The 16,530-nt window shown below is 35.0% G+C and overlaps 1 protein-coding gene across 3 annotated transcripts in view; it reads right to left on the reverse strand.

Moving 5' to 3' along the window:
* Positions 1–16,530, reverse strand: part of MINDY3 (MINDY lysine 48 deubiquitinase 3) — a 101,647-nt gene that overhangs the window by 66,149 nt on the left and 18,968 nt on the right. For all 3 annotated transcript variants that reach the window (XM_054593442.1, XM_054593434.1, XM_054593451.1), the window contains 2 exons: positions 14,134–14,207; positions 13,189–13,268 (listed from right to left, as the gene is read on the reverse strand). In XM_054593442.1, the coding sequence (XP_054449417.1) occupies positions 13,189–13,268; positions 14,134–14,207 (154 nt within the window). The remainder of the gene's footprint in view (positions 1–13,188; positions 13,269–14,133; positions 14,208–16,530) is intronic.

Raw genomic sequence — 16,530 nt, forward strand, 5'->3', positions numbered from 1 at the left:
CTTATTTGCTTCAGTCAGTGAAACTGTGTGTGTGTGTGTGTGCGTGTGTGTGTGTGTGTGTATGAAGAATTTTATATTCCTGAGTTTGCTTTTTTTTAAAGATTTTATTATTTATCTTTGGAGATAGGGGAAGAGAGGGAGGAAGAGAGGGAGAGAAATATCCATGTGTGAGAGATATGTGAGAGAAACATCCATGGGCTGCCTCTTGCATGTCCCCAACCAGGGACCTGGCCTGCAACCTAGGCATGTGCCTTGACTGGGTATTGAACCAGAGTCCTTTGCATTCTCAATTACCACTTCTCACTGCTGTCACAGAGGGTCTACACAAATTCCTCTCTAGGGCCTTTCAAATTTGGTGCTCACTTGGAAGCCAGGTTGCTCATTAAATTCACTTAACAAACATACCCTAAGTGTCGAATGTTAAAAAGAACAATGCTAAGCATAGTGTAGGAAGACGAAACAAAGAAGACAAGGCCCCCTTTGCAAACCCTGTATTAATATCCAAATTACATAAGGAACTTCTATAACTCAGTTACCAAAAACCCAAAAAACCCAATTAAAAACTGGGCAAAGAACTCCAAAGAACACATATGAGAGTAAAAATGGTCAACAGTATATGAAAAGATGTTCAACATCACTAATCATTAGAGAGATGAAAATCAAAACCACAATGAGATATCACTTCATACATGTTAGGATAGACATTATCAAAAAAATAAAAGACAAGTGTTGGTGACAATGTATAAAAATTGAAACCCTTGGAAACTGTTGGTAGGAATCTAACAAGGTACAGCTGCTATGGGAAACAATATGGAGGTTCCTCAAAAAATTAAAAATAGAACTACCATGTGATCCAGCAACTCCACTTTTGGGTATTTAATCCAAAGGAACTGAAATCAGGATCTCAAAGATACCTGCACTCTCATGCTCATTGCAGCACTGTTCACAGTAGCCAAGATGCTGAAACAACCTAAATGTCCAGTAAGGAATGAATGGATAAAGAAATTGTGGCACACATGATACAGAATATCATTCAGGCTTACAAAGAAGGAAATCCTACCATATGTGGCAACATGTAAGAACTTTGAGGACATTATGCTAAGTGAAATATGCCAGTCACAGAAGAAATACTGGATGATCCTACTTGTAAGAGATATCTAAAATAGTCAAACTCACAGAAGCATAGTAGAACGGTGGTTGCTGGCAGCTCAGAGGAAGAGAAGCCTCTGCTTTTCAACAGAGGCAAAGTTCCAGTTATATAAGAGGAATAAGTTCTAGAGATCAGCTGTATAACTTATCTATGGTTATACTGTACCTTAGCTTAAAATTTTATTGAGATAGTACATCTCATGCAAATATTCTTACTACAATTTTTAAATATTCATCCTCCCCAAATAAAAGTAGTTACAACCTAGAATATGGTGCTCAGAGATCAAAGAAATCCCTTTTAGCTGTGAGGATGAGGAAGCTCTCCTGGGGAGGGACTGTGCACGACGTGGACACTCAACGACGGGACAGCCATAGATGGGAGGGATTTAGGCCTTTACACACAAGGAACAGCACGAACAAAGACACGAAAGCAAATTGCATAATTCCATTCAAGCATAGGTTCATGATGGCTGAAAGATTAGCTGGGATAAAATTATGTAGGGTCCTTATGTAAGTAAGGTAAAGAATCTGTAGTTGAAAAAAATAAAACTAACTTTTTAATAAGAAGGTTAAATAGCTAAAAATAAAAAGCAATAACATACTAAGAAAGGCTTAATTATGTCACAAAGTACATGCAATTTGAGCAAGGACCTTTGTGAAGCCTATTTCAGAAAGTGAAGAGCTTTCTAAACCCATTTGCTGGTTGTCTGTTGGATTCCCAAGAAGTTGGGTTGCTAGAGGGCTGGCATCTAACTAGGGCTGCAAGATGGGGCAAGTAAAACACGAGACGCCGAGTTGAATTTAAATATCAGATGAAAATATTTTTTCAGTATTAAGTATATTCCAAATACTGAATGAGATACACTTACATTAAAGAAAAATCCACTGTTTATCTGAAATTCAAATTTAACTGGGAATCCCATATATTTTATCTGGCAACGTAGTCCTACCTATATAATTAAATATATTTTTACAAGCAATAAAATTTGGAGAAAATAAACACTTTTGATCTTTTCTCACATAAATTCTGATAAACCAAATACTTTTCTAGATTCCTGGTTTATAAGAGCTAGGTTTCTGGTTTCATTCAATCACATAAAATGAAAACAAAATAAAAATAATCATCAAATAAACATTTAAAAGAATGCATGTGTAATACATACAAACACAGAGAGGTTCCTTTGAAAGAGAAAAGAGACCATGGGAAAATTGATCTACAGAAAAACAAAATCAAAGGAAACCTCAGCTCGAGTTCGTGCAGTGGTACAGAATGGAGACAGATGGCAGGTAGGCAGAGGCCACACCACAAAAGGATCTGACAGCCTGGGTAAGGAGTTTGGATTTTAAGAGCATGGACAAGTCAGCCGATGGCTTTAGGTAAGAGTATCGTGATCTGTTTTTGCTTTAAATACATGATGGTAGCCACTGTGAAGGACTGAGGGGGTTGGCAAGAAGGAAATTAGGTGATTCGTTCCACTGTAGTTTTATTTCTAGTCTATTACAGAAGCAAAAGATAGCTGTAACAATTAAGTTAAAGTACATGGTTTCAGGAACTATATAATCAACAATATATAATTTAATTAAACGACATAAAAACAGCCCTGACCTATGTGGCTCAGTTGGTAGAGCACTGTCCCTCAAAGTGAAAGGTTTGATTCCTGGTCAGAGCACATGTCTAGGTGGCAGGTTTGGTCCCCATTTGGGAAGAGGCAACCCATCAATGTTTCTTTCTCACATCGATGTTTCTTTCCCTCTCTTTCTCCTTCTCTTCCCCTCTCTCTAAAAGTAGATAAATAAAATCTTTAAATAATAAATAAAAGTTTTTAAAAATAAATAAAATAAAGACATAACAATCTAGATGGAAAGACTTAATACTGTAAAGATATCACTTTTTTCAGAAAATTTAAAGGTGGGTCAGCTTAGCAGCTGGGTCTGGCAGAGGACAGTGGGGAACCACCTCATGGTGTAGCTGTCATTCTTGGTGTGCCCCCTCTCTAAGAACCCACTCAGATATGAAGCATTGACAAATAAATTGATTAATGAAGAGGCTACCCACTTATTGATAAGATTCCTAATATGGTACCACAGGCAGCTAAGGTGACACGTCAAAACCAGAAACGAAGAAGATATGGAGAAGCACTAGCTCACAATTAAAAATAAAAACAAACACAACTAAATTTTCTTAATACCATCTACCTTTCAAAAAGTCAGGGTGGTAGGTAATAAGTGAAAGAGAAGAATGTTTCTATCTCTTCCTACACTTACTCCATTGGTCTCTTCAGCAGGACTGTTTTCTTGGCTTTTGTGGAAGAAAACTCCCCACAGGGCTGCCAAAGCTCAGCCAGCCTGTGCTTTTACAGTCTGCTCTTGCATGTTACCATACAAGTGTATGTGTTCTTCCAGCTTTGGACTTGGATGGGTATTAAACTCTTCAGGAAAAATTAATACAACCAGAGCCAAGATGTACATACATTAATGATAAGTGTTGAGCTTCTATCTCTGAAAACTCAACTGCATGGAAATACTGAAAACCCACTTAATATTCAGGAAATATGTTTTACCTTGCTACTGGCAGAGGCTTAGGACTATGGGAGGTATAAGTTGCAGAAGCTTCTTTTATTGTACTTTGATTCCGCCCTTGATTTTGGAAGGTTCTCATTTATAACTGTTGCATCAGAAGAAACATTTCAACACACTGTGTTGTTGGAAATGAACAACCCCAACCATCATCTAATGACTTTATTTCTTAACCATTTCATCCAGAAGTTAATAATTTGAAATTCTATGTTTATTTAGATTTGAAGTCTTTGGTAAAGTCACATGCTAAATATAACTGAAATCCAAAGGAACTATGATGGAGTAGTTGTAGAGAAACCCATTTGAACTAGTATGATATAAAACTATAATAAATGGAAATTTCATGGACTTGTGGAAATAAGTAAATAAATAAAATCTATAAATTTAATGTAACCCCAATGAAAATCCTAACAGATTTCTTAAAACTGAAACTGAAAAAGCTAAAAAAAAGTTCGATTAGAATAATGTGGAAATGACTAACAATTATGAAAAAGTACAGTATTAGGAAATATGTGTTGATAAATATCAAAGTATGTTTTAAAGCTATATATCAGGGTTGTCTGGGCTTAAGAACTCACAAATAGATTAGTGAAATAGAAAGGTCCAAAAAATGACTCACATATACAGGAAAATGTACTTGATAGAGTAGGTATTTCCTATCTGTGGAGAATTGCCTGGAGTTAGGATATTAGGTAATTCTTTTGGAAAAAGTAATAAAGAGCCAAACATTAAAAGATACCATTAACAAAGTTAACAGACACAAAAGAGAATGAGGGAAAATATTTGCAACACACATTTAACGCACAAAGAACTGAGAGAATTTAAGAGCGCCTAGAAATTGTGAATTTAAAAAAAATAACCTCTAGCCCAAAATGCCAAAATGATATAAAGAAATAATTCCCAAAATAAAAAACACTAAAAGTTGACAAACACATACACGAAAACAATAATCAAGCAGAGGCTCACTGGGAATCAGAGAAATGTGAATCAAAATAGATTATCACTTGTCAATAAACTAGCAACACATTAAAGATAGAGAATTCTAAGTGCTGGCCACAATGCAGAAAAATAGGAACTCTCTATACTGTTGGAGGCATGAGCTTGTACTTTGCCAGTCTGGTAAATTTTAGAAGGTAATTCGGCATTATCTTTCAAAGTTTAACAGGAGTTTCTCAATAGGTTAAACATAGTAGTTAGCTCATGAATGTAGGACCGAAGAAAATGGAAAACATATATTCTCACAAAAAATTGTACATAAATGTTCCCGACCAAATGTTCCTATTCATAATGGCCAAATGGAAAGAAGTCAAATGATGAATTAATGAATAAAATGCGGTAGGTATAAACCATATAATAGAATATTACTAATCAGTAAAAGGGAGTGAAGTGCTGGTACATACTAAAACCTGAGTGAACCTAGAAAACATTATGCTAAGTGAAAGAAGCCAGTCACAGAAGACCAGATGTTGTAGGATTCTCTTTATGAGGAATGTCCAAAATAGGCAAATTTATAGAAATACAAAGCAGATCAATAGTTGCTAGGAACTGAGACTGAGGGGGAGGAAATTATTGGGAGTGACTACTAACGTGCACAGGGGTTCTTCTGGGGGTTATAAAATGTTCTAAAATGGATGCAGTGATGGCTGTACAACTCTAAAAATATATTGAAAACCAATGACTTGTACACTTTTAACAGATAATTTGTATGATACAGGAATGATTTCTCGATAAACCTATGTGTGAAAAAAATTAACACATGCCTAAATTTTAACACACATTTTAATTTTAGCAATCTATTCTATAGGCTTCTTGAACATGCACAGAAAGACATACATTTAAAAAATGTTTACTTCAGAATTGTTTTTAATAGCCCAAAATACAAACAATCTAACTGTTCACCATAAATAAACTCAAAGCAAATGACAAACTGGGAAAAAATGTTTATTATATATGACAGATGAAGCACTGATATCATTCATAAGGACAAGTGTCCAATATTATCTTTCATTTGAACCTTGCTTGTCTTCTTTCCTGGAAAACATATAGCATCCACTTTCTTTCTCAAAGCCAGATTCGTGATTAGTGCTAGGAAAAAAACTAAATATAAGCTTTCCTGGTTGGTTCCACTCTAAAAAATACTACATAACCTAATCTCAACTCTACTGTTGATTACACATTTAAAATTTTCTCTCATAATCCCTTTTTATATTTCTTATTAAAGCAGTAGATTCAAACCCTTTCACACCTTTATATGCCTCTAACATGTCCATTCTCTCAGAGGACTTTAAATCTTGAGTTCTCCCACTTTAAATGTTTACCACCACAAAATGCCTTTTTCTTTTCTCACCACATTATTTCTTCCTGTTTTATAAGAAGTGTGCATCTTTCCAAGGTTACTGTTATTCTGGATCCCATTTAGCATTTCTTCTATTGAAAGAGATTGTGTTTCCTTGGCCAACAATTTAGGAGACCTATCCCTTAAAACAAAAAACTATGTATACCATCTTTTGGCCTTGTTATGACCAAGCAACTAAAATCTTCTCATTCCATCCTTTCACTAACAAACTTCCTTGCTTATGATGCTAAAATATTTACTACCTAGGATCAAGCTTTTATCTCAATCTTTTAAAGCAAAGAGCTTGCTAATTGCTAAAATCATAGCCTATTTTTTTTTATTTTTACAGAATTTATTGGAGCAACACTGGTTAAATAAAATCATATAGGTTTCAAGTATACAACTCTACAATACATCATCCATATACTGTATTCTGTGTTCACCACCACCCCCACAAAAAAAAAAAAATTTATGGACACAGACAACAGTATGGTGATTACTAGAGGGACAAAGGGCTGGAGGGAGGTAAAAGAGGGTAAAGGGGAAATAAATGGTGACAGAAGGAGACTTGACTTTGGGTGGTGAATATTCATAGCCTATTCTTAGTCCTCATGCTCCCTGAATGAGACACAAAGCATGGCTCCTTCCCTAACACTTTATGACAGACAAGAGTCTTTGGATCAAATCTGCAGTCTGTTTCTCTTATCAATGAGGCAAATTACCTCTTTGAATTCCTGTAAAATGTAATAAATAAACTTATTCCAAATCATCTCACATTTATTACCTCACTCAAGTGTAGCATATAAGGCAGTATAATATAATGATTAAATATGCTGGTTATATGGAATCAAATTATTGTGGTTCAAATCTCAGCTCTGCTATTTACTAATGTGGATGAAAAAGGGGCCACACAACCTGACAATCCAAGTGGAGGCCTGTCTGGTGGCCCTTAAAAACTCAAGAGACCTAAAACAACCACAGAGGATAGTCTGAAATTAAAACTTCCTATCTAAAAGCAAGTCATGACGAGTAGTCATGTCCTGACCAGTACCTTTCTTAACAAAGGCCAATCATTACCTTAAGTGAGCTTGTCTGTCTTTTTGCATCTACAATAAATACCTTTGGAATGTCAGAGTAATCCCCTTTTCCCAGACCCCTTAGGGCACAATCTCCCAGTGAAACATGAGTTTCTTGTTCTCTCCCATACAATCTCTATGTGCTGTAAGTGTTGATTATTAACTATCCTATACCCACCAATGTAAATAAAGTGTCTGTTTTACTTTTCATCCAATCTCAGAGATTCCCCACTTTGCTTTCTCCCCTCTCCCCAATCTACTACCAATGAATTTTATGTAACCCTCCTTACACCTTCTCCTTTGATTCTAATGTATAAAATAAGTTGCAAAATTGCCATTCCCAAGCATTTTCTCAATTTGTTGAGATTTTACTTCCCAGCAATTGTCATCAATTTGACTCAAGTTAACTCAAAAATTCTTACAGGTTTGGACATTTCTTAAGTTAACATTAAGCCACATGAAATGAAAAGAGATCCTTAATGACTATGTGCCTCAGTTTCCTCTGTTCTATGACATTCATAGTTCTAAGAATGAAGTAAATGGAAATATATATATATTATACACACACACACATACATATACATATATATATATATATATAAAATCATTAAGTACTAAGAATTATGCTTGGCATTGTAAATAAATGTTTGCCAATGCTGAATAATGAGTACTCTTAACCAATAGTTGTAATCGTTCATTAAAGTAAATGAAATACTTGAGGACAAAGACTTTTTTCCACTGCCAAAACATATACAGTGACTTCAAGTGAACTTTCCATGTTTCTTTCACGTGTTCATTAATTCAATAAGCTTTATTTGAAAACCTTCTAGTTATTGCACCTCTCCCTCATCTATATAACTAGCTGCTGAATTCTAGACCATCTACTCTCCTGTAGTCTCTCCCACAGAGGCAGTGGTGCAACAGGACAAAGTGCTATGGTGGAATGAACATGGGCTTTGGGTTTGGTCAAAACAGTAATGTCTCTGCTGTGCAACACTGGACAAGTTAATCAACTGTCTCGAGTTTCACTTTCTATAACTACAGGTTGAGCTTAGAAAGACATATATCAAAACACACTGCTTAGCACACAAAGTGATCTCTTTTTTTCTTTCTTTGCCATGCATATTTTCACCTCATTACCTCTTACCTGTCTAGACTATGTGTTTTTGACATGTCATCTCATTCAATACATTCTACAAACTAACAGATTGTTATTTTATAAGTCTTATGTTATTGCTCTTTTGAAATGCCTCCAATGAATCTTTCTAGCGCTTGCCAACTAAAGTTTAGAACTTCTAAGAATTAAAATCCTCTGTGTTCTTACCCAACCCTGCATTTACATTGTTTCCTCTTACTAGTCTCTTTCACAGATCCAATGCTCTTATCCATTGGTTCCCAAACCTGACTATACATCACAATTTTCTAGGTAGTGGTCATTTAAAAATTATCATGCCTACGCTCCACCAGCTCGAAACATCTCTTTTTCTCCCGTTCGTTCGTTCGTTTGTTCGTTCGTTCATTCATTCATTCATTCATTCTCAGCTGGGGCCTGAGTACTGACATATCTTTAAGCTTCCCAAATGATAATGTTGTCTGGATTAAGAACCACTGTTCCAATCAGGCTGATCTGCCTCCTTGTCCCTAAACATAACCTGTGTTTTTCCCCAAAATACCCTCTCACTCATTCTATCTGGCCCCATTAAAATGTTAACTCCTACATAAAACCTCTCCCTTTACCCCAACATAAACACAGTAGGGAAAGTTTTATCCTTCCTATAATAATTTATTTCAACATGTTTCATTTTTACCTTGCACTGTAGTTATTTTTGGACATGTTCTTGTTTCCCCAAACTAGTCTTTTGAGGGAAAGCCAAGTTCTTACAAGTCAAGGCATTTTGGAAATTTGATCTTAATCTTTACAACAGCCCTTGAAGAAGGTATAATCTCCATATTTTATGAATAAGGAAACTAAAACCATGAGAAGTGGCTTGCCTAAAGATTATAACCTTAATTATATTTAATTTTCTTTGTATATTACACGTACTATAGCCTCCTCCAATAATGTAAGAGCAGAAAAACATCCAATAAATGCTGAATGAATGTATACATTTTTATTTTAAGTTTGGTGACTGAAAACAAAGTCAAATTCAAGTCAACATTCCTAATGCTTGAGGGAAAATGCAAGAAATATACCCTGGTTATCTTCTTTTCCAAAATAATTATTTCAAAGTCATTGCTTAGTTCTGATATTTAAACTATTCTGAAAACAAATCCATGGCAAGACAATAGTTTTGAAAACTACTATTTTAAGAAAGAGAAAATGATGAAATTGTATATATCAAGAACCAAAACTTAGATAATTGACTAATATTCTGTAAATATAGTACATGGCAAGAAAAAAAAAACCCTGTGGGCGGCTGGGTGAGGAACCACCTTGGGAGACATCAAGAATACTCTGGTTCAGGCTGCCTTTGGATCCAGTGATTCCCCTGCTGGGACTATACCCTAAGAACCCCAAAATGCCAATTCAAAAGAACCTATGCACCTCAATGTTCATAGCAGCACAATTTACAAGAGCCAAGTGTTGGAAGCAACCTAAATGCCCATCAGTAGATGATTGGATCAAAAAACTATGGTACATTTACACAATGGAATACTATGCAGCAGACAGAAAAAAAGAACTACTACCCTTTGCGACAGCATGGATGGAACTGGAGAGCATTATGCTAAGCGAAATAAGCCAGGGGGTGAAAGACAAATACCATATGATCTCACCTATAAGCGGAACCTAACCAACAAAACAAAGATGCAAGGAAAATATGACCAGCAACATTGAAAGAAAAAAGAAACCAACAGATTCAAGAGGGAAGGAGGGAGGGGTGGGCAGGGAAAAGGAAGGGAAGGGGAAAGTCAAGGAACATATAGCAAGGACTCATGGACAAAGCCAAAGTGGGGAAGGACTGAGGGAGGGAGATGGGGGAGGGGGGCAGGGGAAAGTGGTGGCGGGAAGGTGGAGACAAATGTATGTGAACAACAACAACAAAAAGAATATTCTGGTTCTGAGAACAGGAAAGGCCTGGGAGCACCTGCAAAACACGTAGAAAGGAGGAGCTTGCTAACAAGTACCAAGAGCCACAGCAAGGCACAGAAGTCCAGGTGGAAAGAGTTCTGAGCCTGAGCCACACACACAGAAGTCGTAAGAACAGAGGCCAGGCAGGATGAGACCTCAACCAAAGTTCAGCAGAAACCAGATATTCCTTCTGTGTCATCTCATATCATTAAAGATACCTCAGTGGCTGGAAACCATTGAGAGAAGAAGAAAGAGGAGCTGCGCAGAAGGGATCGTGGGTGAGTACAGAGAGAAACCTGCGTATGACTCCAGAGAGACTGACACCCCTTTAACTGGCGGGATGAAATGCTTTCAGCTGTTAGTCAGACTGAGGATTCAAGACGACGATGGGCTCAATTACAAAAGTTGAGCAAGGTAACTTCTTTAGTGATTTGTCTATGAATTCTGTTTAAATTTTGACCTTTACCAGAAATTAGTAAAACCAGGTTCTCACTCTAACCTCATCATGAAGTGAATAATTTCCATATATTATCTAATGTAGGGAGGGAGGGTAGTTCTTAAATTTCTTAAAACAGTAAAATGAAGGGTTAGATAATGCTGAGGCAATTTTTCATTCTCAAGTTATATAATTTTTTAAAATTTTATTATTTGTGCATGACATTGGTTAATAGAATTATATAAGTTTCAAGCATACAATTCTATAACACATCAACCATATAATGCAGTATAATCCATATAATGCATCACCCAAAATCAAATCTCCTCCATCACCATATGGTTGACCCCCTTTTGGCTGCAATTGCAAAAGGAATTGTTTTATTTTCATTTCTTTTTCTGAATTTCATTGTTAGTATGTAGGAAAGCAATGGGTTTTTGTACATTGATTTTGTGTCCTGCAACTTCATTGTAATTGTTTGTTGTTTGTAATAGTTTTTCTAGAGGAGTCTTTAGGGGTTTCTGTAAACAGAATCATGTCATCTGCAAAGAGTGACACTTGTACCCTCTTCCTTCCTAATTTGGATGCTTTTAATTTCTCTCTCTTCCCTGATTGCTCTGGCTAGGACTTCCAAAACTATGTTAAATAAGAGTGTGAGAGCAGGCATCCTTGTCCTGTTCCTGATTTTAGAGAAAAAGCTTTCAGTATTTCATCACTGAATATGATATTGGCTGAGGGTTTATCATATATGGACTTTATTATGTCGAGGTACTTTCCTTCTATACCCATTTTATTGAATGTTTTAATCATAAATTGGTGTTGTATCTTAACAAACACTTTTTCTGCATCTATTGAAAAGATCATATGATCTTTATCCTTTGTTTTGTTAACGTGGTACATTACTTTGATTAATTTGTGTATGTTGAACAATTCTTGCACTCCTGGAATGCACCCCACTTGATCATGCTGTATTTTTTTTAATGTATTGTTGTATTCAATCTGCTAATTTAGGATTTTTGCATCCATATTCATCAGAGATATTGGCCTGTAGTTGTTTTTAGCATTATCCTTGCCAGGTTTTAGTATCAGGGTTACGCTAGCCTCATAAAATGATCCCCTTTACCCATTACTACCTCCTTCCAACCCCGTTCTCTCTGGTAACCTCCATACTGTGTCTGTGTCTTGAGTTTTTTTGTTTGTTTGTCTTGTTCATTTGTTGCTTTCAGTTTTATATCTCACATGGGTGAAATCATATGGCTCTTGACTTTTTCCATCTGATTTTATTTCACTTAGCATGATATTCTCAAGAGATGTTATTTTAATTCTCATATAATTTTTACTGATTTTTGTCCTCAATGTTATATCTTTTCATGTTTCTGTTAATTAACTGTACATACTTGTAAAATTTCAGAATTCAAATACAAGATTAGACTCGCTTATTTAAATGGGACAAAAAAATCAGTTAACTATTATTTTCTCAGTCATATTTGCTTCTGTTATTTGGTGACGGTTCTATCTATATACAGAAGAAAGAAATTTCCCTGTGAACTATGGGAATATGGAATTTCCTGTCCTATACTACATACTTCAACAGAAGGTACACAGTAGTTATTCAATATAAAGTAAATAAGTAAATGCTTGAATTTAGACTGACTCAGTAATAAGCTGAAGGGTATTTTATTCAGAGCTATATATCAGGTATCCTTAGCTGAATGGATTGCCCAAATATATGTCATGTCAGTGTCCCTGGCGATATATCAAGCTATACGAAAGAAATAATTGAGACCAGAAATGGAAATAGTGGTAGAGAAGGTACTGGTTTAAAATTCTCAGATAATAAATTTGCCCAGCATCTCCAGAGAAATTATGCATATTAAAAATAATAAAGGAATAACCACTAGATTTTCAAAGTAAGTATTTCAAATCACAATACTTATGGTAATTCTAAATTTTAAGCAAAATCCAAGTGTCCCAGACTTGTAGATACGCTTACATAAAAATGTACGAGGTTTATATAAAGAGATTATATTTTACTTTTTCTAAAGAAGATAGCCCTACAGTCCTAATTTTAAACTACTGAAAACTAAAGGCTTGAGAAATTCAGTAACTTGGGATTTGAACCCAAGTATACCTCCAAAGTCTATGTTCTACATGTCACAGTGCCTTCAAAACTGTAAAGGATTCTTCTATTATAAAGCACTTTCCCTTATTTAAACTTTTTTAAAAAATTGTATTGGTTTTAGAGAGACAGAGGAAGGGAGGAAGGGAGAGAGAGAGAGAGACAGACAGACAGACATTAATTTGTTGTTCCACCTATCCATGCATTCATTGATAGATCCTTGTATGTGCCCTGACCAGAGACAGAACACACCAGCTCAGTGTATCAGGATGATGCTCCAACCAACTGAACTACCTGTCCAGGGCTAAAGCACTTATCTTAACCTCCAAGTAATGCAGAGCCATTAAACAGATGATTAACAACCACCTCCATTCCAGTGAAATATTACTCATAAAAGAGATAAACACACAAAAAAAATATACTTACTCATTCCTGAGCATTCTCTATCACCATCCCATACATTAGAAACAGCATGTCCCGTCAATAGGAGGTTAATTAAACTTTGGCTATTAATAAAAATTAAAAAATAATTAAAATATGAATAAACTTATTTTCAAATAAAATTATTCCTATGGTAAGGCATAAAGCAATGACTTTTTACTTTAAGAAAAACTTTTTTAAAAAGTTTACATTTTTCATTTTATGCATTCGACAACAACCTTGTTAACTGTATCACTAAATGAATCACCACATACCTATTGCTCAATATTTTCACATAAACCTAACAACTTTATCCAATATACTGTATTTAAATGAATGAAAACAGATACTTAGGCTGATAATTTACTTAATATTTATAATCATCTTTAAAAATACATATATAAATGTTATTATTTTGTGTTTGATGGAACACATGTGAATTTTAACCTCTGAGGCAGAAAGTTCTAAAGAGAAGTACTTAATTTTTTTAGAGTGAGTTATCACTGTTTTATCAATTTTAAATGAAAAAGTTAGAAAAAATACTTAAGAGGGAAGGTAGTTACATAAAGAAAAATAAGAAAAAAAATTTTTCACCCAAACAGGAAAGCATTTATAAATAGGTAAAGATATACTTATTTCTAGTCAAAATTAATAAATTTCATTTATTAAAGTTTCATAAATGGAACATCAAGCACAAGTTGTTACAATATTTCCCTGCCATCCTGAAACAAAATATTTGCTACAACAAATGCACTGCACACATAAACCTCAAGTAAAAATTAACATTTTGTACACAAAGCAAGCAATACATAAAGCACAAAACTGCTCAAATTCTTAGACTTTATGCTGTCAACACTGACAAGCAAAATTTTCTGACTCTGCAGTTTATTCTAAGTCAAATTCTTAAAAATTAAAGTCCATTTGCAAAGATAACAGATTTTAGCTAATTACCTGCCATGTCCATACACAGGGTCTATCAAAGGTTCGGTTGAATCTTCAATTTCATTTTTTATGTTTTCAATGCCCTAAAAAAACCAAATATTCTTGGTTTATTTTAAAAACTAGAAATGAAAACTATAGTAGTTTAAAAATTGACCAGTTCATACTATAAATTAATAAAACACAATTATTTAACAAGCTTTTCTCCCAAAGAATTAAGCATATTTGAATTAGGGGTGCATTTGAGATGATAAAGGTAAGACGGTAGTTTCCCTAAGAAAATCTTTTTATTTTCTTTCATGGGCTCTATAAAAAAGAATACCGGTAATAGATCTAATGTTGGTTAAATGGGTAGAGAGAGAGAATGTTTAAGTTTCAAGAGGAGGAAAGAGACTATTTAAACCAAGGGTTAATGTTAACTTTAGGATAAATTAAATTCAAAACTAAGATACCTGCTAAGGCATCTGATATATTTTCTTAGGTCATTTAAAAAGCATATTGGAACTAAATACATACACACATGACTGTTGATAAATAAATTTAAAATCAAAAAGGTATAACTGGTACATAAGAAAATGGAAGATTTGCTTCTGATTGTGTATTCTTACAAATATTGGTAATTTAAATGTGTACTGACAAAAATACAAATTAAGAGGGCAGTAAGCTTATTTTCTTGAAAAGCAACTTTGTGGTATTTTTAATCCCCAAAAGGGCATCCAAATCCCAAAAGGTCTAGGTACTACATCACTACAAAGAAGGCCTAGGCACCTTCACTTGATCAGCTCCAAAAAAACAAAGATAATCTGCCATTCATTGTGCTACTCATTTAACTTTAACCATTGGTTCTATCAGATTATAGGCCACTTCTAAGGATTAAAGAAACAATTAACCAATAATCAAAATATTTAATGATTGTGTAAGTGCAGGTAGGAGGACACAAACAAGTAGGAGACCTTGCACATGCCTTCCTTGTAAACAATACAAAGCAGGCTCTGATAAAGCCAAAATGAACAATAGGAACAAGTGAAATAACCACTGGGGAAGGAGGGGTCATCATTTCAAAGACAGGCTTGAGGAAGAATGACTAACATGATGGTTTATTGGCTGTAAAGGACAAAAGACAGAGGAGGTATCACAAGTCTTGACCATAAAAAACTGGCTGAATAAGGAACTGTTAAGATGAAGTCATAAGAAGCCAGTCATCTTAGTTAGATATCAACACTGTCATTCACTGCTTCTAACCAACTACCAAGCACTCTTGGTTCTTTCACTTAAACATCCTCTGAAATGTTTTTAAATTTCTAAATTTAAAACATGCTTCTAAATATGCTCCTTTTCTTTTCTATTTCCACAGTCGCTGCCCTAGCTGACAGTCATCTATTTCAAAAACCACTTTTCTAGTTTTCCTGACTCTGGACTCATGCTCCACACACCAACTACCTCCAACACAACTCTTATCCCAATTTAAGGACAAGTTTATTAACAAAAAGATCTTGTTACTCCCTTGCTGAAAATTCTTGTTTTGTTCTAATTTTGGTCACATAAAATCAAAACTATTTTTCCATAATATACAAAGATCTTCATGTTCTAAACCTTATCTATATAACTGCTCAGTCTCATCTCCCACAATTGCCTTTCTGGCGTATTATGCTACAGTAATGCTCAGCCACTTATAGTTCCCCAGACACTGTTAAACCCACAACTGATTATACCTTTACACTTGCTATTTCCACTGCTTAGAAAATCTTCCCAGAGCTTTCTGTCTATAAAATTTGGCCTTGTCTAGATAAGGTCTCTCTTTGACTCTACCAAATAATCTTAAGCATACCTTTACTATTATTCCTTCATGCTCGGTGCATGCAACTCTCTCTCTCTCTCTCCCCCCCCACCCCCACCAAATGGAAGTAATCATTACTGTGCCAACTGTTGTTTACAACACTGAATAGGAATCATTAAACACAGGTATATCCCATTGTAAGTCCAGCACCTAATACAGAGAAATACTCAGTAAACATTTGTCCAATGAAAGAAGTTTGATTGTAGACATGGTATATCTAGTAGGATAATTGAGATTAACAGGCTACTAAAGATATGAGATTGGCACTTGGGGAAAAAGGGCAGGGCTGATATTGTACATATTAGAATTAAACACATAAAGGTAAACCGAGAGAATAAAACACCCATAAAAGAAGCAGAGTACGAACCTAGGGACTGAAATTTTTGGAATATAAAAGCTTAGTGGAGAAGAGAAAGAAACAGGAGATAACAGATAAAGATGGAAAGAAAGACATAAACAAAAAAGTAATTATGAGACATTACAGAAAGAGAACATCGTACAATGATGTATTAACTAAGCTAAGAAAAGGAGTAGGAGTTAGAGCGAGCTTCCAGAAGGGGTTAAGGTGTCAC

This window comes from Pteronotus mesoamericanus, unplaced genomic scaffold, assembly GCF_021234165.1.
Source record: "Pteronotus mesoamericanus isolate MK-2021 breed Mesoamerican mustached bat unplaced genomic scaffold, CSHL_Meso_final contig_130, whole genome shotgun sequence".
Taxonomy (NCBI): domain Eukaryota; kingdom Metazoa; phylum Chordata; class Mammalia; order Chiroptera; family Mormoopidae; genus Pteronotus; species Pteronotus mesoamericanus.